We start from the raw sequence: 23,935 nt of genomic DNA, 5'->3' as shown, positions 1-23,935 counted from the left end.
TGGAAGCACTAGGAGGTAGGAAAATATCGATAATCATCATCATCGATTGAGTGCCTGCTGTGTGCTATGTACTGTGCTGAGTGCTTTCCATATAAACTTTAAAAAATTCGTTACACAATTTTTCTAAGATAGGTAGTTACTCTGCACCACATTTCACAAACAAGGAAAGTGGAGTTTAAAGAAGGTTAAATAACTTGACCAAGCTCTGATTAATCTGTAAGTAGCACCATTGAAATTTAAACTTAGGGTCTCTTGTTAAAGAGTTTTCCTAGTGCACACATTACATGTATGACTATAGCGTTAGAGTCAGAATTATAATGGATTGGCAGGATTTGCTGCAAAAGGGTCTGGTTAAAATTAGGATTCTGGTGAACCAGCTGAAGTTGAGAAAAATTTAAAAAAGACTATACATTAATCTGAGGGAGCCTGCTTGTTGATGTGACGTGATGTGATGTGAAAGTCACTCAGTCGTGTCTGACTCTTTGCGACCCCGTGGACTATACAGCCCATGGAATTCTCCAGGCCAAAATACTGGAGTGGGTAGCCTTTCCCTTTTCCAGGGGAATCTTCCCAGCCCAGGTCTCCGCATTGCAAGCGAATTATTTACCAGCTGAGCCACAAGGGAAGCCCAAGGATACTGGAGTGGGTAGCCTAACCCTTCTCTAGCAGATCTTCTTGACCCAGGAATCGAACTGGGGTCTCCTGCATTGCAGGCGGATTGTTTACCAACTGAGCTATCCAGGAAGCCCTGTGTTGTTAAAATGATCTAATTGTTGTTGATTATAACATACTTGAGAAATTGAGATACTAACATTTTACATTTGCATAATTTTGTAAAGTACATTTGCATCTACTCTCTCATTGATAAAACATGAGATTAGAAGGAGTGTTTTTAAGCAGTGGAAACAAAAGAAATAAACAAGCCCTTCCTAAAGATTTGTAAGCAGGGGAAAAAGCAAACCATTGATTTTGCATGCATTTGTATCATCCGCATGATAAACAGGACTTTGTGTTGCACAGAAAACAGATATTCTAAGTTTATATTTTCTGTGAACTATGTCTGGCCTCTAAGATTAAAATAAGTTGTTTTGATTGTTTCCCACTTGGTATTTAATTGTTGGGTCTGTCTAGAAATTCTTCATTCTTTTTTTGGGCAAGGTACAATTAGTCTTAGACCATTATCTTTTTCAGAATCAAAAAAATATTTTAGAACTAGTCTTCCATTTTCAGGTTTAAATTTTGCTTTTGCTTATATCAATATTCAATTTAAATCAATTTAATAAACCCATTGATCATCTTCCTATACAGGAAATGCAAAAGATCAGTGAGATAGTAAAATAATCCTCTCTGAAAGCTTATATTCTAGTAGATAGGGTTAAAAGATAAACACAGGAAATGCTAGCATACAAGTACCTCAGAAATACAGAATACTAAAACAAAAATACTTAAAAAAATGGAGAGCTTATATATCATGGGAGGTGAGGATAGAGAATGAAGGATGTTGAAAAACACAAAGCAGGAAGATAATAAAGTTGTTATTTGAAATGACACTTCTTGAATGGGTAGATTCTTTAAAAGACAAAATTTTTAATAAGGTTTTGGGGAAAAACTAGCAAACGAGGTAAACTAAGTCATGAATTAGATATTTCCACATTTTTATTAAACTTTAGAGTAGTTTCAGTGCAGGGCGTTACCGAAAGATGCTTTTATTTAACATTTACTCTTGTGTACTGTGCTATTCCTTTACATTATTTTATTCAGTTCTCGTAACACTTGTGGTAAGTGCTGTTTACTCCATTTCTGAGCTCCGAAAAGTGAAACAGCTTGCTCAAGATGGCATGGTTAGTAAGACGCATACCTGGGATTTGAACCCAAAGGCCTATAATGTTTCAAGTCCTCTCCTGTTTTCTATAGTCTGTAACATAAGCCTGGAAAGGAAGGTCTGAAGACATCCTGTAGAGGACTGTAGACTCTAGGCACAGTTGTTGTTGTTTAGTCGCTAAGTCGTGTCCGACTCTTGTGATCCCATGGACTGTAGCCTGTCAGGCTCCTCTGTCCATGGGATTCTCCAGGCAAGAATACCTGAGTGGGTTGCCATTTCCTTCTCCAGGGGCTCTTCCCGGGAATCGAACCCGGGTCTCCTGCATTACAGGCAGATGATTTACCAACTGACCTATGAGGGAAGCTCTAGGCACAGTATTTCTTTTAATTTGTTAGGCAGAAGAGCCACTATTGGCTTTTGTGCAATCAGTTCAGTTTAGTCGCTTAGTTGTGTCTGACTCTTTGAAACCCCATGGATGCAGCACGCCAGGCTTCCCTGTCCATCACCTACTCCTAGAGCTTGTTTAAATTCATGTCCATCAATTTGGCGATGCCATCCAGCCTCCATCCATCTCATCCTCATTCCCTTCTCCTGCCTTCAATCTTTCCCAGCATCAGGATCTTTTCCAGTGAGTCGGTTTTGTGCTTTGGTGCTCAGCTTTCTTTATAGTCTTAACTCTCACATCCATACATGACTACTGGAAAAACCATGGCCTTGATTAGACGGACCTTTGTTTGCAAAGTAATGTCTCTGCTTTTGAATATGCTGTCTGGGTTGGTCATAACTTTCCTTCCAAGCAGTAAGTGTCTTTTAATTTCATGGCCGCACTCACCATCTGCAGTGATTTTGGAGCCCCCAAAAATAAAGTTTGACACTGTTTCCACTTTCTCCCATGAAGTGATGGGACCAGATGCCATGATCTTCGTTTTCTGAATGTTGAGCTATAAGCCAACTTTTTCACTCTCCTCTTTCACTTTCATCAAGACCATCCTAAAGGAGATCAGTCCTAGGTGTTCATTGGAAGGACTGATGCTGAAGCTGAAACTCCAATACTTTGGCCATCTCATGCGAAGAGTTGACTCATTGAAAAGACCCTGATGCTGGGAGGAATTGGGGGCAGGAGGAGAAGGGGACGACAGAGGATGAAATGGCTGGATGGCATCACCAACTCAATGGACATGAGTTTGGGTGAACTCTGGGAGTTGGTGATGGACAGGGAGGCCTGGCGTGCTGCAATTCATGGGGTCAAAAAGAGTCGGACACGACTGAACTGAACTGAATATTGCCTTATATGGATATATACCACATTTTTCTTTATCTATTCATCTGTTGATGTACATTTGGGTTGTTTCTATCTTTTGATTACTAGGACTAGGAAGCTGTGAACATCCGTACACAAGTATTTGTTTTAATTCCTGTTTTCAGTTTTTTTGAGTATATACCTAGGAGTGGAATTATGGTAGTTCTGTGTTTACCATTTGAGGAACCATCACCTGTTTCCCTTGGCATTTGTACCATGTTACATTTTGACCAGTAGTGTAAAAGGGGTTCCAGTTTCTACATATCTTCATCAACACTTGTTTTCCTTTTTTTTGGTTTGGTTTAATTTGGTTTTATTATAGCCATCCTAGTAAGATGTGAAATGGTATTCATTGTTATTTTGATTGGCATTTCTGTAATGACTAATGATACTGAGCATCTTTTCAAGTGCTTTTGAGGTATTTGTGTACCTTCTTTGGAGAATTACTTATTCAAGTCCGTTATCCTTTTTTGAGGTAAGTTTTTCTTTTTGTTGTTAGGTTCTACAAGTGCATTATATGTTCTGGATATAGATTCTTATCAGAATTATATTTGCAAGTATTCTTTTCTAATCTGTAGGCTGTCTTTTCATTTTCTTGATATTGTCCTTTGCACAAATGGGTTTTTTTTTAAATGAAATATAGTTTATTATTATTATTTGATGTCAAATCTGAGAATCTGTTGCTAAATCCAAGGTCAGAAACACTTTTCCCTAAGTTTTCTTCTGAGAGGTTTTAAGTTTTAACTCTTTTATTTTCATCATCTATTTATTTTGAGTTGATACTTGCATGTGGTATGAAGTAGGAATCCAGTTTCATTCTTTTGCATGTGGATATCCAGTTGTCCCAGCATCATTTGTTAAAGAGACTATTCTTTCCTGTATTAAAATGGTCTTGGCATCCTTCTCGTGGTCAGAGTCAAAAGTCAACTGACCATAGATGTATGGTTTTATTTCACTACTCTCAATTCTATTCCATTGGTCTATTTTTCATTCCTTGTGTGCCAGTACTACACTGTTTGATTACTGTGCCTTTGTAGTAAATTTTGAAATTGGGAAGTATGAGTCTTCCAACTTTGTTTTCCATTTTTAAGATTTTCTTTTGGCTATTTGGGGTCTTTTATAATTCCATATGAATTTTAGGGTCAGCTTTTTCCATTTCTGGAAAAAGGGGGGGTGTACTTTGATAAGGATTACACTGAATCTGTGCATCACTTTGGATAGTATAGTCATCCCTTGGTATCTGCTAGGTTTTGGTTCCAGTATCCCCTGCAAATAACAAAATTTAACGATAATCCTTGTACAGACAGCATAGTATTTGCATATACTCTACACATACTCTCCCATATATGTTAAATCATCTCTGGGTTACTTGCAATACCTAATACAATGTAAATTCTATGTAAATAGTTGTTGATGATGGCACATGCAAGTTTTCCTTTTTGGAACTTTCTAAAATTTTTTTCTCAATTTTTTTTTTTTTTAATTTAAGATTTTTATGTTTTTTACCTCAGGCTGCTGCATCAATTAATTTCAGCAGAAAACACCCTAACCCTGAAAATGCTCAAAGTCAGGTGAAAGCAAGGCAAGGTACTGTGCCAGTCCTTCAGGTAGCTGCTGAGAGCTTGAAACCCATAATTACAATTCTTTGTGAGAAAGATCTGTATTACTCTTTCTGACATTATTAGTTTAGGTTGCTGTCCTCACAGTCACAGCTAATTTGGAATTAAGAGATACTTAGGCAGACAACTTCGGAGAAGGCAATGGCAACCCACTCCAGTACTCTTGCCTGTAAAATCCCATGGACAGAGGAGCCTGGTAGGCTGCAGTCCATGGGGTCGCTAAGAGTCAAACACGACTGAGCGACTTCACTTTCATCTTTCACTTTCATGCATTGGAGAAGGAAATGGCAACTCACTCCAGTGTTCTTGCCTGGAGAATCCCAGGGACGGGGGAGCCTGTTGGGCTGCCGTCTATGGAGTTACACAGAGTCGGACACGGCTGAAGCGACTTAGAAGCAGCAGCAGTCAGACAACTTAAAATGCTACCATGCTGTCTTACTACACAGCAGCAGCTTCTTTCTTCATTAAGCCTTGCCCTAGTTATTGTAAGTTCCTTACTGAATTCTAGAGTTCCACAAAAGTTGATTTTGACAGTATTCACTTGCTCATTAATTACTCTTTTGGAAGGATGGAACTCTAGAGTTCCCTACAGTGCCAGAAATCCCTGATGTACAAATTTTTCATAATCATGAAATATCATTAGTCAGAAGGAAGGAAATTAGGGGAGGGAGTTAGTTGATTTATGGATATTAGAGAGATTATTTTCATTTGGACATGGCGGTTGTATTTGAGGTGCTCATGGTGCCTTCTGTAGATGACTAGTGGCAGTTGGAATTATAATGTGTAAATTCCAGCTTGGAGCTGCAAAGAGACCTTGGAATCTTCTGTTTGGAAGTTAACAGAAAATGAAAGTGATTTCCTTGAAGTAGAGGCTAAGTCCAAGCATGGCATTTTGGGAAATACTTTGAACTAAGAATCATTCACTTACTCTTTCAGCAGACATTCCCTTTGTTCCTGCTACTAGTATAGTTACTGCTAAGTGCTGGAGAGACAAGGTAGTAAAATTCAGTTTACCGCCCCAGGAAACTTAGTGTTTTATTAAGATGGACAAGTAGGCAAATAAAAATGCAGTTTTTATAACAAGGTTTACAGGAGCCCAGACAGAGGAACACAGAAATATTTAAACAGGTCAGTGGGGAAAACAACATACTCTCGGGGAAATTAAAGAAGGAGAAAATGTTGTAGAGAATAATCTGTGATCTTGGTTCTGTATAGAGAGTTTGAAAAGACTGAGGACTCTAAAATGGTCTGATTTGCAGTGAAAAGATGACAGTTGTAGTTGAGTAGTTTTGGTGGAGATGAAGGACCAGATTATGAGTTAGGAGTGAGTGGGTGGCAAAAGAGTTGAAGGAAAAAGGAAAGACAACCTTTTAAGAATGATGTAGTTAAAAAACAATAGCAGAGTTGTGTAACTCCATTTCGGAACAGAAGTGATCTAAGTGTTTTTCTAGACTTTGGGAGTGAGTGGGAGGAAAACACATCTGGATGGCCAAGAGTCCCAAAAAGAGGCAGGAAAGATGGTATTAAGAGTCCAAAAGGATTAGAGGTTGGGAACTTGGCCGAAGAAAAAGAGTAAGGGTAATGAGAAAGAATTTTGAGATAGAAAGTATTTGAGAATTTTTCTTTTTTCAGTAAAAGGAGAACACAAACTCATATGCTAAAGTTGCTGTAGCATACATTTACGATGATAGTACCATTTGGTTATTTTTTTCATTCTTTTAACAAATATATATTAAGCATCTCCTGTGTACTAAGGCACTGTGAGATCCTTGGGATTATATCCGTGAACAGAGTCAGCAAAAATCTCTGCTGTTTTGGAGCTTATTTATATGTGAATTGGATGAAGACAGATAAGCAAGTAAATAGTATATTATTGTAAAATAAGCATGAAGTAAATAGAGCAACCTGAGTCTTGGAAACTAAGAAAGCAAATGGGAGGATTACCCAGACATAACTAGAATTTTATATTGCATATTAAATTGTAATCTAAGTTACTATTTAATTTCTGTACAGCTAGTTATAGACTCTTAGTTAATAAAGAAGAACTTGGTTTTGCTGGAGCCTTTATGTATTTAGATTGTAGATATGTGGGAAATAATTGAATATTTACATTTAAGAGATAGTTTATTAATTTTAGGGCAACTTCAGAATGTTACAGTTACTTCAGGGTCTTTAACATGAGAAAAGAGAATTTATGAGGTGGGTCAAAAGTAACAAACTTCCAGTTATATAAAATAAATAAGTCATGAGAATGTAAAGAAGAGTGACATGGAGAGGAAGAGGGAGGGTAAAAAACTTACTGAGTTGGGCATCCTTTTGTAATGAATGAATTGATGTTTCTTGTTTTTCATTGTTTTGTATTCTCATTACCCTTTTTTATTTAAACAGGCATTGGAAAAGTGAAAAGAAAACCTAGTGTGCCAGATTCTGCATCTCCTGCTGATGATAGCTTTGTTGACCCAGGGGAACGTCTCTATGACCTCAACATGCCTGCTTATGTAAAATTTAACTATATGGCAGAGAGAGAGGATGAATTATCATTGATAAAAGGGACGAAGGTGATCGTTATGGAGAAATGCAGTGATGGGTGGTGGCGGGGTAGCTACAATGGACAAGTTGGATGGTTCCCTTCAAACTATGTGACTGAGGAAGGCGACAGTCCTTTGGGTGACCATGTGGGTTCTTTGTCAGAGAAGTTAGCAGCAGTCGTCAATAACCTAAATACTGGGCAAGTGTTACATGTGGTTCAGGCTCTTTACCCATTCAGCTCGTCCAATGATGAAGAACTTAACTTTGAGAAAGGAGATATAATGGATGTTATCGAAAAACCTGAAAATGACCCTGAGTGGTGGAAATGCAGGAAGATCAATGGAATGGTTGGTCTGGTACCAAAAAACTATGTTACCATTATGCAGAATAATCCATTAACATCAGGTTTGGAACCATCGCCTCCACAGTGTGATTACATTAGGCCTTCACTTACTGGAAAGTTTGCTGGCAATCCGTGGTATTATGGGAAAGTCACCAGGCACCAAGCAGAAATGGCATTAAATGAAAGAGGGCATGAAGGTGATTTCCTCATTCGTGATAGTGAATCTTCGGTAAGTTGGTTTTCAAAGGTAAATGGAAATAGAGCCCTGGATATTAAAAAAAAATAAATGGAAGACCAGAGAGGTTTAGTGGCTTCCGGAAAATTAACCAGGTAGTATATTTGTTAACATATGAAGTTTCTGAGTAAAGTCGATGTTCTTTGCAGGTATATTTATTTTTAGTAAAATATAGCCTTAAACAGGATTATTTGGCCTTGTCTAGTTCTGTTGGTTTTGCCTTCCTGAAATATTTCTGTTGCATTAAACTGAAAAATGGAGAAAATTAAACTCTGACTTTTTCACTGAGAACAATGCAGTAGATTAAACTGGAAAAACATTTCTTAAATTGCATAATCGGTACACTGTCATCCTTATAATAAAGGAAATCCCTGAATTTAGAAAAAAAATCTATATTTGTTTCTGTATAAATACTTGTTTGGAAGTTGGAATACACTTTTAGGTACCTCAAAAACCCATTTGAACATGCACCATATTTGGAGGGCATTTACAATAATGATAAAATCTGTCCCCATAGTAGTGAAACAATAAAATTCTAAAACCATGAAAATTGAATAAGAAAATAGTTATGTGGGCTCTTGCATACTGTATAGGATTTTAGAATTTGACAATACTCATTTCCCTTAAAAATGACCTTTATTTTTCCTTGATAAAGGATATCACTACTTTTCCATGATTAGTATTAGCTTTGTGTGTATATATATTGTGTGTGTGTGTGTGTATGTGCATGTGCGCACATGTGTGTAAGGGGTGGGGGAAGAGAGGGCAATATTGAAATTAATTGAGCCACCTGCTGTGTAGTTCAGGAAATGAGGGTCTGTATGTAACCCCGCAGGAAGAGCAGGTGGTTGATGATAGGGAAGAGCAATGGGATTTGTTTTCTGTTAGATGCCTGACCTGGCCCTGGTTTCCAGGACAAGCAATGGGCAGAATGGCTAGGAAGGGAGTGACCCTGGAGTGGGTGGTAAATAACCATAAGATGTTTCCAAGAAACCCACTGTTTGAAACTTTGACAGTAATTGCATAAGAGGGTGATATAGACTATTCAAAAAAGTGTTAGCATTAAAAAAAGAAAAAACATAAGAAAGTAGCTTGATTGCAGAATACCTTGTATTTTCTTATAGGTAATTGAGCATAGATATTAGGCAAAATACACCATTATTTTTAGTAGTAGAAATTTTAAAGTAGAGATCTCAAATAAGCATATTTTATTTGACTTGCACAGCGTTTTTAATCATTTGAATTTATTGTCAGTATTTAAATATTCGGCGGTTTCAAATAAAAATTTAGACATCAGACTTCCCTTTTAAAATTGGAAGACCTGTCAATGTTGAGCTGTATTCCTACAGGGCAACAGGTGCAGCTAAGTGGCCATGCACTGTTGTTCCTCCTATATAACCACCCTGGCCCTTGTGTATATTTCTTTCTTCCCCCTTACAGGCATTTTGATTTTATGACCTCTTAGAGTTTACATTAGTTCTCATTTTTGTGTCCTTCATCTTTGAGAATTCAGAGTATATATTAGCTATTCTGTAAGACAGCTACTGTTTGCTACTAATTGAAAAGGGGTGGATGTCTTGGATTTTCTGCTGTGTTTCTCCAGTAATTTGAATGAAGAGAAGACCTTACGAATCAAATGCTAAACTAAAGGATTTGCCATGGCATTAGGAAGATTTTGGTGTCTTACCTGGTTCAGTATTGAATCCTGGCTCTTTTAACTAGATAGATGATCTTGGACAACTCAGCTTCTCTTGAGCTTTTATTTTTTCATCTGTAAAATGGGTTTGTTTTGAGGTATAAAGGAGATAATTCATGTAAATAATTTAGCATTGTGCCTGGTGTTTAAAGTGCTCACATTTTAGCTGTTATAGTTTATATAAAAATGCTAATAGATGTCTTTCAAAATGTTTTTTTCTCTTCTAGCCAAATGATTTCTCAGTATCACTAAAAGCACAAGGGAAAAACAAGCATTTTAAAGTACAACTAAAAGAGACTGTCTACTGCATTGGGCAGCGTAAATTCAGTACCATGGAAGAACTTGTAGAACATTACAAAAAGGCACCAATTTTTACAAGTGAACAAGGAGAAAAATTATATCTTATCAAGCATTTATCATGATACTGCTGACCGAAGTGAACTGCTGTACAGTTGTAATTCGTCATGTAATTGAAGACTGAGAAAATGTCAGTCCAGTCATGCTTGATTGGAAATTGCTGTTTCTAACTCTATATGAGAATTGACTATAATACATAAAATATTTTTATTATAATTCAGCTCATATATATATATATATACTACATACAGCAAGTATCTGCATAGAGCAGTTCCTTATCCTTGGTCTTCTGTTTTATTGTTTTCTTTGCTCTTCTCTTGCTTCTAATATTAAGGTTTTATATTTTGAACAAATGATGCAAATCAAAAGTCTTTATATGAGAGAATTTCTTTATTGCCTTTCCTTTATTTTCTTGTAAGGTACCACCTTAGTTACTTCTGCAATGGTTTCTATTCATGTAAAATTATTATATCTATTATATCAACATATACCATATGCTAAAATAAATTTCTTGGAGAGTTAATCTTTTCTGTGACTAAATAGCAATAATAAATGGAAAATTAGACATTATTTTCAGCTATTAATATTTGTCACAAACCTATGTAAATACCAAATATGTTGTGTCTGTCATTTTTCAGAATTCATTTGTTTTTGGTTTAAAGCAAACCATATGGGACATAGGTTAGAAAATATATATCTTGTACAATTTAAATTTACAGCTGTTGGAAGCAAAAATCTCCAAATGCCTGTGAATTTTTTCCCCCCACTTCTCTCTCATCTGGTTATTCAAGAGAAAAAAGCATTCTCAAGATGTTTAGCTTTTAACTGTAAATGGATGCTCTAGTGTTATTTTTTTCCCCTAGTGTTATTTTACCAAAGCATCTAGTTTTTTAGTATGTTATATCTTGTGACTGAAAAAAAGCTATGGCCAAATTTTGAAGAAGTAGGCGACAATGAGATACTTGGTTCTCTCCCTACCACCCCTCCCCCCCCCCAAAATCAGTAATAATCAGGCATAGTAGTTGTAGTATTTTTATTTTCTTCATTCAGCTTTGAATTTTATTGACCAGGACACTAAAATTGATATATATTTGAGGAAAAGATGTGATGTGCTAATGCTTTGAGAAAATTTTTAGAATCTTCTTTTTGCAGATGCTTCTGTTACATTTTTATCTAGCAGAAGTTTGGGTATATGGGTAAGAGGCTGAGGCTTCTGTAGAGAATTTAATCTATTTCTGTACATAACAGAAGAAAACCAGTTACATTTTATGGCCACATCTCCCCCTCCCCCCCTCCCCAAACACACCATTATAAATTCTGGAGGTTTAAGAAAAGTACCTTCAATATTTTAATAGAAAATACTTCCTAAAACAGTTAAGTAATTAGGAGAAAGTCATGAGATTTTAAAAAATTTCACCAATGCTGCCTAGGCAAATGAATATTTCCATTCTTTAATATATCATAAACAGACATTTAAGACACAAAATTACTGATCCTAAATTTGAAGTTGTCTAATTCATGAATTTCTTGATTTTGGTGGTTTTAGATTTATTTTTGTTCTTTAATTCTCTAAATCTTCAAATCATTTAGAGACTTACATTGCCACTGGGTGGCAGCCCTGACTTCTGCCTCTGCACAACAGGATTTAGCAAATATAAACATTTTACAATTTTTAAAATCTTTATTGCATCTGCTTTTAAAGCCTTTTAGTTTGTATTTCATTATCTTTCTCAGCCCCACTTTATTTATTAAGATAATTATGAGTAGGCAAGTTTAATGGAAACAAAAGTCACATGCTTACCTTTTTTGGCTGTAAAATTACTTGAATATCAATTGAGGAAAATAGTTTTAAAGTAGTTGTAAAATGACTTTAATTTTAAACAAACATTTGATGATGCTTTCTTTTTATTCTCTACCTCTTTGTGGTTTCCCCTCCATCCAGTCTTCCTTACTTAAAAAATGGATGGTTGTTTGAAAAAAGAAAGGAGGATGATGGTTCAATTACTACTTTGTATCACAGACATGAGCTATTTATAGCAGACCCTGCTGAGCTGATGTCAAGCATTTTGAGAAAGTAGGAATGGAGGAGCACTGGAAACAGAATGCATATTTCTGTGCTATAATTAGATTTATAATAACTAGAGAATTCCTAGGAGATCCATGTGTGCCAATAATAGCTATTGTGTGCTCTTACTATATGATGGAAACCTCACTGGGAACTATTTAACTTTGCAGTTCAACATTTTATCAATTTTTTTAAAGTCTTAAAACCAATGTTTACATCAGTGACTTTTTTTTAAAAGCATGAATTATTCTTAAGAACTGGAACCATTTTTAAAAACATCTACATAGCTAGCTAGTAGCAGGACTTCTATTAGAAACCACTTTTCCTTATTTCTAGCCTGTATACTTGTCTTGTGACACATTGGCCTCATTGTACCTGTTTTTAGACTAGGAGGAAGGTCCTGGAAAGAGCAATATTACAGAAATTTTCTTTCATCTGTGAGGAGATGCTTAGCTCTCAATTTAAATATTCATAACAACACATAACTGCCCCACAACCCACTTCTACAAATAACTTCAAATTCTTGGAAGAAGGATTTTTAGAACTTTATATAAGCTCAGTGACAGAAAGCTATTGCTGTATCTGTATTTAGTCAGAAGTCCTTAAGTTCAGCTGAATACATTCACACATATTACACACCTTTGACTATATACAGTAACACCTGGCACTTTTAAAGATGGTGTGCCACAGATACTTCACTTAACAAAATCAGAAGGCTTTAGTGCAATCCATTGTAATTGCTGTAAGAATAAAACGCCTAGCTTTGGTTGGTAGAATGATGTCTTCATGGATATGTGGCTAGAGTAATGACCCACAAGTTGTCTCCAGCTTTAATGCTTTAATTAGAGATGACAAGAAGCAGGGCCACTACCATCTGTGTAGATACATTTGTGAGAATTGCAAAAAGGCACGTCTTCCCCTGGCAAGACAGCCACTTTTGTTGTTGTTAATAAGCCCAGAACTCACCATCACCACCCTTCCCCCATCTTGCAAGATAACCCATTTCAGGATACAACCAAACAGGAATACAGTTCAACCTACAATGCTTGAAAAAATAATTGTGAACATTTTTTAATGGGGTGGGGAGGGGTTTACATAAATAGAGTTTTGGTTTCCCCTGAAAAATGAGAAGCTGGTAACACTGGATTTGAATTCTCACAAGGCATTGGATATAGTATGGATGCGCCCATATTTTTACCAGTACATTAAAGATTAACAGCGTAGAACAGTGTTTCCCAACCTTTATCCTCCTAGTTCAAATCTCAAAATGCAGTTACTTCCTGTTTTTCCTGTAACTTGGAGTTTTGGGTTTGGAATCTGGAAACTTACCATTTTGCAGAAACATTTCAGTTGCAATGTCCAAATTGATAAATTAGGAATAAATATTACAGTATGCTTTAACTTTTCCACTTTAGTATTTTGCTAGAAGAGATCCTTTGTAGTCTTATTTATCTAGATTCTTTAAATGTTTTTGAATGGTTTCACAATTGGAGTCACTTCTAACATAAAGCAAATTTGATACAGCACAAATGACATCCTCATTTTATGTTTTGAACAGCATCCAATGGACTTTTTGAAAATGCCATATTACTGCTTCTTGGGAAAATCAGTGTTTTTTTCTATTACAAGGCAAGGTAGGAAAGCTGCTTCTGAAAAACTTGGTTTTTAACAAGTTTATATGACTTAACTATCATCTTCTAAACTCTTAACAGACCAGCACACTATGCATACTCCACACCCTAGTTTCTTATTGTTAAATGACCTAAAACCAATGACCAAAGAACTGAAATACATTTTTCTTGTTTACTGTGAGGCTTCTTTTGATTTGGAAGTACTAATAGTTTGCTGCGACTTTAATGAGGACATAAATTGGGCTTAGTGAGGTTTTGAAGAGCAAGTTTTCGTTATCACTGGCTGTGTTCACAGAGATAAACCACCATGTCTTTTAGAATATTTATGTTGGTTTGAGCACTGAAATTATCTCGGATACTTCAGAATTGGCCTGATGCCTACCAAGGATTCACACAAACACTTAGTTTATCTAGCAGATTTTTAAACGTTTCCTCTCAAGTTACTTTTTAAGCTGCCTTTAAATCTCCAGGGAAAGCTGGTCTCAGTATTTTGAAATAATGTTGCAAATTTTATTTGTAGTTGTAGACGAAAAAGTACTCAATTTCCTCTCTCCCATGTATTATTGTGACTTTTGAACAGGAAAACAAACTTAAACAAGAATAGACATCTAAAGTAGTTTAGATGTTGCTTTAAATAGATCTCTGGACTCAGAAAATATATTAAATCTGTATAATATTTGAAGATAGCTTTTGGGAAATTATGGAGACAGGTATATTCCAGAATGAGACTACAGAGTCTGTTAAATACTGGAATGGTTATAATTGATGTTTTTTGAGCATTTGTAGAAGAAATTAGTGATCCCTGAATAAATGTCTTTTCTTGGAAGAAGTAATGCAAACACACTTTTACTTGTTTTGATATGTTTTAGACTATAGGTAAGGGGGATGGTGTAGAAGACAATTTCATCAGGGCATATGCTAGTCACTTGGTGTCAAGATGAGAAAAATACTTTTTGGGCAGTTATATCTATGTGTATAGTTTTGTGTCTGCTTAGGTTTTGGAGATGCTTATCCATCAACCAACCATCCAGCCACCTCACCTCAAATAATTTGATTGCATAGGTGCCAGACCATTCTAACCTAGCAATATGAGAGTGAAGAGAAGAGACACGTTTGTCCAAAAGCTATACATTTCTCATGATGTAAAGCCTAATGGAGAAGTTCTATGAAGAAGAACAGAACAAGATGAGTGTGTGTGGTGTTAATTTATGTAGGATGTTCTAAGGAAATCTCATAAAACTGACATTGAGTGTACTGTGTGCCTCACCTAATCTGGTGACTAGCTTAAAACCAGTGAATGAGTGAAAATACAGCAGTCAAAATCATTTGAAAAATTACATTAAGATCTTCACTGTTACAGAGCATTGTTTCTGGTTTTCAAATTGTAAAATTGAATAAAGTGATATTTGTTTTATTTAGGCATGGAACTTTTAACTGCAAAGTTCTATTTTGAATAAGGCCTGATTCTCCATCTTAAGAGGAGTTGCTGGGGAATGTCACATAGAAAAGAATCAGTTATAACTACAGGAAGGAGGACAGTTTGTTGACAGACTTGAAGGTTTTAATTCATACCCGAAAGAAAGAATTGAGGTTAACATTCCTGATGTTCTGCACTGTGGCCAGACAATAAGTCAGGCAGGAAATTGAAAAAGTAAAGTATGTTCAGAGGAGGTTGAAAAGGGGCTGCAAGAATCCTGAAAATGAGAGCTGGAAAGTGTGTCAGGGTTACATGAGCAGACTCCGTGGAAGCAGGAGTAAAACAATCTAAGACAAGGCAAATTCTACTGTTTAAATACCTACTGCGTTACTTGCAGAAGAAAAAATAATTGAGATGGGGTTACAGTGAAATGTCAGATGTGCTGAAATACAGGACGTAGACATTCCTTTGGTTAAAGGGAAGAGGACTATTTTGTGCTAAGTAGAGCAGGGAAGCATTATTGCGGTTAACTGACCTCATGGTCTGTGCCAGAGCACCAGGACCTACCTTGAGTTTGCACAACCTTAAGAGTTAGTGCCTCAAATTTTGTGCCCTGGTGCCTCCCTTGCTTCAGTTTAATCCCAGCCCTTATGGGGCTCAGGGGGCTTAGGAGTTTCTTCCTTGAGCATCAGTTCCCTTTTCCCTCCCAACTCTCTTGCTTTTCCATAAAAAGAAACTATCTCCTTGCTTTTCCTTCCATAATCATTCAAGTGGCAAATAGTATAACAGGAAAATAATTCCTATTTGTAGACTGTACTTAGGAAATAGCTTTGTTCTTGCAGTGGTTCATCTTCAGACATAGATGACTGATCATCTTCAGCTCTGGAATGCTGTGGGAATTAATCTGAGAAGTCCTGGCAGCAGGTTGCATAGACCAACCAACCAACTAATAGATCACAACCAACTGATGAGAAGGTATAGAGAGGGAAGTTCCTCAAAGTCAGAAGAAAAAGGCATGGTCAGAGTCAGGCATGTCCAGGCAAGGGTAGTGGCTAGCAGGTGAGGCACGGCCCTCCAGAAATTCTCAACCAGTGGCATGGTCCATGCAGAGGTTGATGGTCTGAGCTCCTCGATTCCTGGGCGAGTCCTGAGATGAACTGTCATTCAAAAGCATTGGTAGCATTCAAAAAGGTAGCATTACCCTTCAGTGCCCCAGAAGTCTGCTGAGCAGAGTTCAGAGTCCTTGCAGTGGATTGTGAAGGACTGGCAGGCAGTACTGCCTTGTCAACATAGTGGTGGGCAGGGGATCCTGACAGGGACTCATGTCCAGACTGAGCTAAATATCTTAAGATCTCAAAGTCTGGTGAACAACTCTCCTTCCCCTACAGCATAACTAAATGAGTCTTGTTTTTTCTTCCATTTTCTGTTTACTTACCTTTTCATCCTCTCAGTTGGAATGCTTAACTGCAAATGTGTATCCTATCCAAATCTAAGTGGGTACATCCTTGAAATGCCATATTAAAGACTGTCTGTTCTCTCAAGCCCTTGCTAATCTCCTAGATCATTCACTGTTTTATGTCCCTCGTACACATTGCAAGCTCTCTTTTGGTGCTAATTGGGAGGCAGTAAGGTGAGTGAAAAGAACTTGGAGTTAGGCAGATCTCTGTCAGAATTCCTGTCTGTCTAGCTCTGGGGGTCTACAGTAAATTTTCAGGTGTGTCCTCATCTGAAAAGTAGGGAATCAAATCTTAACTTGAAAGACTTAAATTGTGTATATACTATATATATAATGTGGGGATCAAGGAGACGGTGCAGCAAGTGTTCTTGACCGTTATGTATTTAAAAAATACAGCTGATGCTTATTGTGTACTTACTTTGCCAGATCCTGTCCTGAATGTGCTGTCTCATATAATCCTCACAACAGCCTTATGAATTAGGTACTATTACAATTTTTTCCAGTTTGCAGAAGAGGACGTTAAAACAGATTGCTTAAAAGAGCTGGCTAAAAAAACACAGCTAGTAAATGGCGAAGCCCAAACACCAACCCAGACAGTCTGGCTCCAGAACCCATGCTTTTGACGACCCTCTTAATAGGTGTCACCAACTGGAAGCCTTTCTTTGCTGATCCAGGGTCCAAACTGAAAGATGGGCAGCCTACAAAGGTCCAGCCAGTAAATAATCCCTAATGTATTTATTGTTAATACAACAAATGGTTAATAAACCATTTGTGAAGACCTATTGTGTTCCTGGCACTGTGCTAATGTGCTTTGTCTGTGTTCTTTAATTCCCACAACTATTATGCAAGACATCGTTTCATAAAAATGAGGCTCCTGGAGTTGCTATCTTCCCCTTCACATCAAGAGAGCACTACTTTTTCCAATCCACTCCTTGGCCTACAACGATCTAACTTCTGCTCGAAGTTCTCCACTATAACTCCTCTTACTGAGATTACAAATGACCTTCTAAGTGACATAAATCTTGGAGACATGTTTTTGATGATCAAGTGATTTTCTTCTGCACTCCCAATTGGTGACCACCCCTTCCCTCATTGTTTCCAGGACCATAGTTTGTTCCAGAACCACCTTTCTGACCTATTTATTTCCCTGTATCTTTCTATGCCATTTTTCTTTTGTCAGTTCATTCTTAAATGCTGATCAAGAGCATATCCACCCACCTCCTTAATCTACATACCCTCCCTGAATGTTCTCACCACTTCTAGTCTCAGCTACCCCTGAAATGCTGAAGGTAGGGGAAATGGTGCCATACCCTGACACTCATAAACTGAGACAAAGATCGTTTACGTTTGGAAGACTCCCCCAGTCCTTAGGAGCACCTCAAGTTCAAGTGTATCAAACTGAACACATGCACACTTTTTCTATACCATCCCCAACCCTGACTACCTTGCTGCCACCCCACCTTCCTTAACATTATTTAGGTTAAGCTGCTGTCACCACCTAGTTACTCAAACCTAGGGCCTGAAAATCATGTTTGCCTCCTCCTCCTCCTCCAGTCCACTCCGTGTCTAGGAGCTGTCAAGTCTACCTCCAAGTTTTGAATTTATTCGCTTCTCTCTGGAGACATGGGAAAACCTAGTGGAAGCCACCATCTCTCACCTGACTGACCAAAATACCTCCCTCCTCACCTACCAGCCTCCAGTGAGGCTGCTTCGGCTGTTTTCTCCACCCTAGTCATGAACTTTCTCAAACTCAAAAACAGAGGATGATGTGATCAGATTGGAGCTCCTTTAACCCCCATTGCCTCAGGATAAACTCAGTGCTCCTCGACAAGGCATTCAAAGCTCTCCCAAACTCTGTTTTTGTCTGCCGTTGAGCCCCATTTCTCGCTGCTCGGACCTGGTTCTTTAGTTGCACCAGGCTGCTTGTGGTTTCCTAAGCACACTATAGCTGGCTGATCTTTTTAGCATTTAATACTCAGCCCTAAAGTAACCTCCTCCAGGAAGTCTTTGACCCCCTAGCCTGGGTTAGGTGTTTCTGTTTAGTGCTCCTAAATTCCTTTGATGACATTTCTATCACTTCATTTCCAATATTGATTTGTGATTATTCTCATGTCCATTTTCCCCACTAGTTCGGAAGTTTGTGGTTGAGGTCAGGAACCATTAATTTCCAGTATCTAGCATATATATAACTCCTTAGTGAATGGCAGTTGAATGAGTAAATAACTTTCCTAAGGTTATATTGCAAATAGTTTCTGACTAAAATGTTGCACTCTAAAATTCACGTTCTTTTTACTAATGCATTTGCACATGTAGAGTATTTAGAGACTTAAAAAAGCTGACATTTTAAGGGGCCAAACCTTATAAGATTTCCTTCCAATTAAAAAAAAAATTAAAATGTTCAATAATACAGTCACATGGTTCAGTAATCAAACAATATAAAAAGATACATAGCGCCCACAAGAGTTGAAAGCAGAATCTCAGGATATTTGTACGTGTGTTCAGAGCAGCATTATATTCACAGTAACTAAGATGTGGAAGCAATTCAAGTGTCCGTGAATGGATAAGCATAATGTGGTATATGGAACATAATTCAGCCTTGAAAAGGAAGGGATTCTATAATAAGCTACAAAATGGGTGAATCTTGAAGACGTTATACTGTTGTTTGAAATAAGCAAGTCACAGACAGGTATTGCAGGATTCCACTTACACAAGGTACTTGGAGTAGTCAAAATCGTGAAGACAGGAAATATAATGGTGATTTCCGGGGGGAGGGGGGAAGGGGGAGTTACTGTTAAATGAGTATAAAGTTTCAGTTTTACAAGATGAAAAGAATTATGGGGACGGATGGTGGTAATGGTTGTATAACAATTTGGATGTATTTAATACCACTGACTGTATATGGAAAAATGGTTAAGATGGTAAATTTTATGTGTATTTTACCACAATAAAAACAGTTTTTAAAATTCCCGAAACGAAAGTTACTGGAAAGAGTCTGGTTCCCATTTTTCTCCTCCATCTTCCCAATTCCTACTCCCTTTGCACCAAGATAAACAACCTTGGTAGTTTCTCTCTCTCCTTCCGGGTTTTCTTTTTGCAAATGCAAACAAATATGAAGCTATATATTCTTCATCTCCTGACTTTCAAAAAGATATTAAAAAAAATTTTTTTAAACATCTCTACTTCTGAAGTGGAGATGTAGCAAAAAAGTACCCACCTCCAATGAACTCACAAGAGGGAGCCTTGTGAAAAAGAACAGCTCTTTGACGAGAGGCTCAGATAATCTTGCCTGCTACTGCCAAGGAGACCTCTAGAGGTCTATCCAGGGTCCCCCAGGTTAGAGCCTGTGATCCAGGCAGATTTTTTATTAAAAAAAAAAAGATAACTAATAATAACTATTTACATTCAGGATCTTAGTTCCCCGACTAGGGATCGAATCTGTGCCCCCTGCAGTGGAAGCACAGAGTCATAACCACTGGACACCAGGGAATTCCCTTCACCACGTTGATTCTTAAGCTTCCCAGGTACCTTTTCTCTGGAACTCTCCTAGGCCACTCCCACTTGACGCAATATCTAGGTTTAGGCAGAAAGGAGGGTGCTGCACAGCCTGCCTGTTCAGAGCTGTCCGGGCTGGCTCCTCTTTCCAGAACAATTCAGGCTTTACAGCAACTCAGACTCAGCTCCAACATCTGTGTCCCAAAGCAAGGATGGCTGAGATGGAAAGCACACTTCATCCTGGAAGGAAACAACATTCCAGGTCAAGCTGAGTCTGCCAAACACCGACCCTCAAAATGATTCTAGAAGAAATCAAGACAAGTCTTATCATGTGGGTTTCCTACGCCTTGATTCCTTGTTTGTTTGTGGGTAAGTATTATTTAGAATACTGCCAATAGTCTGGGACTCAACTATAGGTTAAGAAACTGAAAAATGCTTTCCCAGGGTTTGGGGTTGTAATATATGCATAGACCACCTTATGTCTGTTTTTAAAAAGGTTTTTCACTTCCTAATCCTCCATCCCCACAAAGAAAAGGCCTGTGTTCTATTAAGAAACTTCTCTTAAATTCATCAGAGCAATATAGAAAGATAAAGCATCAGAACAAATAGTTTGAAGGTGAGCAGAGATCCATATGCATTTTATTATTCATTTCATTACCGAGTTTTAAAAGCCACAAAACAGTATTATCTCAGTCTTTCTGTTTGTGCCTCAGAGATGTTCTCTGTAAGAAGAGGTTTAAGTAAAATAAAGATTCTAACAAAACACAGGCAAATAAGAAGACACACTTTGCAACCTTAATATTGGGTCTAAGACATAAAAATTGGATGCCTCTCCTGGTCAGGTACTCTGTAACATTTTTAGAAGTATTTGGTTTGGAGCATTTTGCCTGCCAGTTAAGATTACATAATTTTCTCTGCTCCATTTCTGGCTGCTTGCACCTACATGTTTTATTGTTATGAAATCGCAGCTTTTTTGCTTTTGATGTTTCTTCCTGTCAGCATTTAAGAGAAATTTCTAATTTGAATACATCAAGGTACGAGACACTTTGCACTGCTGATGGGTGTATTGAATACTTTCTTTTTCATACTTTCTTTTCTATTTTGGGGGTAACATTGAGAACTAATCATCCAGTTAGTTTAAATCAGGTAACAAATCAGTGCCAAGGTGATTAGCAGATGTTTGGAGCTGACTTAAACATCAAATTTATTCCTGTGTAGCTCACAGCCCTTCATAGCTCTGTGTCTCAGCATGTGATATGTAAATTTGCTCTTTGTTTTGTGACCCACTGTATTTAGGCCCCAATCCTCTTTCTTACAGCTCCTTGTAAACAAGTATATGCCACAGGCAGCTGTTGTCTTCACAGTTGGCATGTAACCCCCTCATTTCCTCCTCCTGGACTTTATTATTGTTCTTCTCCACCAGAAGCTTGATCTCTAGTTCCTTACCCCACTCTAAACCCATCATCCCATCGTCATTCCAGGTGGGACTCTGCTCCTGCAGAACCTTACCACACCTCTCTCCTTTGACCCTTGACCCCATGTATTCTATTTCAGTGCATTATTTCTGTTTCCTACACTGGCCTGAAGGCAGGGCCTAGGCATCTTTCCTGGTGTCCCCATGGCCCCTAGAATAAGCTAAGCGTGTTGGTTGATTGGTTAGTTAGTTGATCGATTGATTAGTTGGTGGGACAAACAAGTTGCCAGGAAACTACTCCTCCACTAAGCCAAAGGGAGAAGATGGGGAGGCTGAATGAGAAGGGGAAAAGCCAGCATATTTTTCCTAATTTTTTTTAAACAGGAAATTTATGGGGTTTTTTAATCTCCTTGACCCATTTATTAATTTGACATTTTCTTCAATGAGGCAGTCCAGCCTTTTAAGGAAAACTATTTTAAACAGACCTGGAGGTGAATACTCTTCTGATACCTGTAAACTTGCACAGAAAAACAAAGAAACAAAAACAGCCACCACTATCCTTGTCTCTCCCTGCTCCCCCCTTCACCCCCCCACCAAAAAACAGTGGTAGAAGCCACAAGGATGTCAGAGTGAGAAGGACCTGTGGGTGAGTCTTGATTTTTATTACTTGCTAGTTCAGTGAATGTATCACATCACTTCAGTTTCCTTGTCTGTAAAATGGTCAAAATAGCTACCTTGTGGTTGGGAGGTGTCAAACGAGATTATGCAAACAAAGGCACTCTGAAGATGTCAGGTTGCCCACCCCATGTTACTTACCATCTGTTGGTTGTGCAAACTGGTGGTGGTGTCAGCAAATATTTCCTTGAGCTGAGGTTACCTTTATGCAATTTTGATCATTTCCTCTGAATTGTGTAGAAGTCTGAAATGATTTCAGCAACATCTAAATGAACTATTGCTTACTCTAGATCCTTGGGAGAGATGGGTAGAGTTCTTGCTCTCTTTTTTAGAATTATTTTGCCTTGCCCTGTCCCTTTCAAGTAATTTGTGTGATTCAAGAAACTGATTCCCACTACCAGTAATAATAGTAATAAAAATAGCAACAACAATGACCATCACGACTGCCATTTATGAGCACACACTGTGTGCTAGATGAGTAGAAACATTCTCTTGACATCTCACATCAGTCCTGCAAAGGAGGTGATATAATCCCCATTTATGCGCTAGGAAACAGGTTCAGTTAGTTACACAAGTGTATACATCTTGTAAGTTGGAGAACTGGGATTTGATCCTGGTTTGGGTGCCCACAGAGCCTGTGCCCTTTTAGTTCTCTGCAGAAGAAGCTGGCACATAAGCAGGACAGGAAAATGTTGGAGAGACGAAGTGAAAGTAATAAAGATGTTTCTACCTTTTCTGACACATTCGCCAGAAGGGCTATTGAGGTAAAAGTGAGAGAAGAGGATCCAAATGAGGGGAATTGACAGCAGACCCCATGAGGGGAAAGCCAGCATGGAGTCATGCAAGGAAGAAGATGAAAGGTTTTCTGCTGGGGAAATTTGCCTGAGGACTTTGTGGTGGGCATAAACCTCAGAAGGGCACAAAGGTCTAATGTGAAATAGGAACTGTTGTTGTTCAGTTGATCAGTCATGTCTGACTCTTCACGACCCCATGGACTGCGGAACATCAGGCTTCTGTGTCCTTCACTACTTCCCAGAGTTTTCTCAAACTCATGTCCATTGAGTCGGTGATGCCATCCAACCATCTCATCCTCTGTCATCCCCCTCTCCTCCTGCCTTCAATTTTTCCTAGCATCAGGGTCTTTTCCAGTGAGTTGGCTCTTTGCATCACATGGCCAAAGTATTGGAGCTTCAGCTTCAGCATCAGTCCTTCCAGTGAATATTCAGTGTTGAATTCAAATCAGACTTGAAATCCTTTAGATTTGACTGGTTTGATCTCTCAAGGTATCCTCAAGAGTCTTCTCTAGCACCACAATTCAACAGTATCAGTTCTTCAGCACTCAGCCTTCCTTATGGTCCAGCTCTCACATCCATTCATGGCTACTGAAAAAACCATAGCTTTGACGATATGGACCTTTATCCACAAGGTAATGTCTCTGCTTTTTAATATCCTGTCTAGGTTTGTCATAGCTTCTCTTCCAAGGAGCAAGCATCTTTTAATTTTACAGCTGCAGTCACCATCTGCAGTGATTTTGGAGCCCCCCAAAATAAAGTCTGTTACTGTTTCCATTGTTTCCCATCTATCTGCCATGAGGTGATTGGACTGGATGCCATGATCTTAGTTTTTTAAATGTTGAGTTTTAAGCCAGCTTTTCCACTCTCCTCTTTCACCTTCATCAAGAGGCTCTTAAGTTCCTTTCTGCTTTCTGCCATAAGGGAGGTATCGTATACATATCTGAGGTTACTGATATTTCTCCCAGCAATTTTGATTCCAGCTTCTACTTCATCCAGTCCAGCACTTTGCATGATGTATTCTGCATATAAGTTAAATAAGCAGGGTGACAATATACAGCCTTGACATTACTCCTTTCCCAATTTGGAACCA

At 38.0% G+C, this 23,935-nt stretch overlaps 2 protein-coding genes across 10 annotated transcripts in view; both read left to right on the top strand.

The window, feature by feature from the left end:
- Positions 1-19,447, top strand: part of NCK1 (NCK adaptor protein 1) — an 80,052-nt gene extending 60,605 nt beyond the window's left edge. For 7 of the 8 annotated variants that reach the window (XM_042242935.2, XM_012108898.5, XM_012107898.5 and 4 more), the window contains 2 exons: positions 7,130-7,842; positions 9,772-19,447. In XM_042242935.2, coding sequence (XP_042098869.1) covers positions 7,130-7,842; positions 9,772-9,966 — 908 coding nt within the window. In that variant the 3' untranslated portion in view covers positions 9,967-19,447. 8 annotated transcript variants of the gene reach the window in all.
- Positions 19,448-20,084: 637 nt separating this feature from the next.
- The window catches only part of IL20RB (interleukin 20 receptor subunit beta), a 36,946-nt gene continuing 33,095 nt past the window's right edge, over positions 20,085-23,935 (top strand). For both annotated transcript variants that reach the window (XM_004003314.5, XM_042236712.1), the window contains exon 1: positions 20,085-20,331. In XM_004003314.5, the coding sequence (XP_004003363.2) occupies positions 20,259-20,331 (73 nt within the window). In that variant the 5' untranslated portion in view covers positions 20,085-20,258. The remainder of the gene's footprint in view (positions 20,332-23,935) is intronic.

The sequence above is a fragment of the Ovis aries genome, chromosome 1 (assembly GCF_016772045.2).
Source record: "Ovis aries strain OAR_USU_Benz2616 breed Rambouillet chromosome 1, ARS-UI_Ramb_v3.0, whole genome shotgun sequence".
Taxonomy (NCBI): Eukaryota; Metazoa; Chordata; class Mammalia; order Artiodactyla; family Bovidae; genus Ovis; species Ovis aries.
The sequence above is the reverse complement of the archived record's forward strand: the minus strand, read 5'-3'. Positions and strand labels throughout refer to the sequence as shown.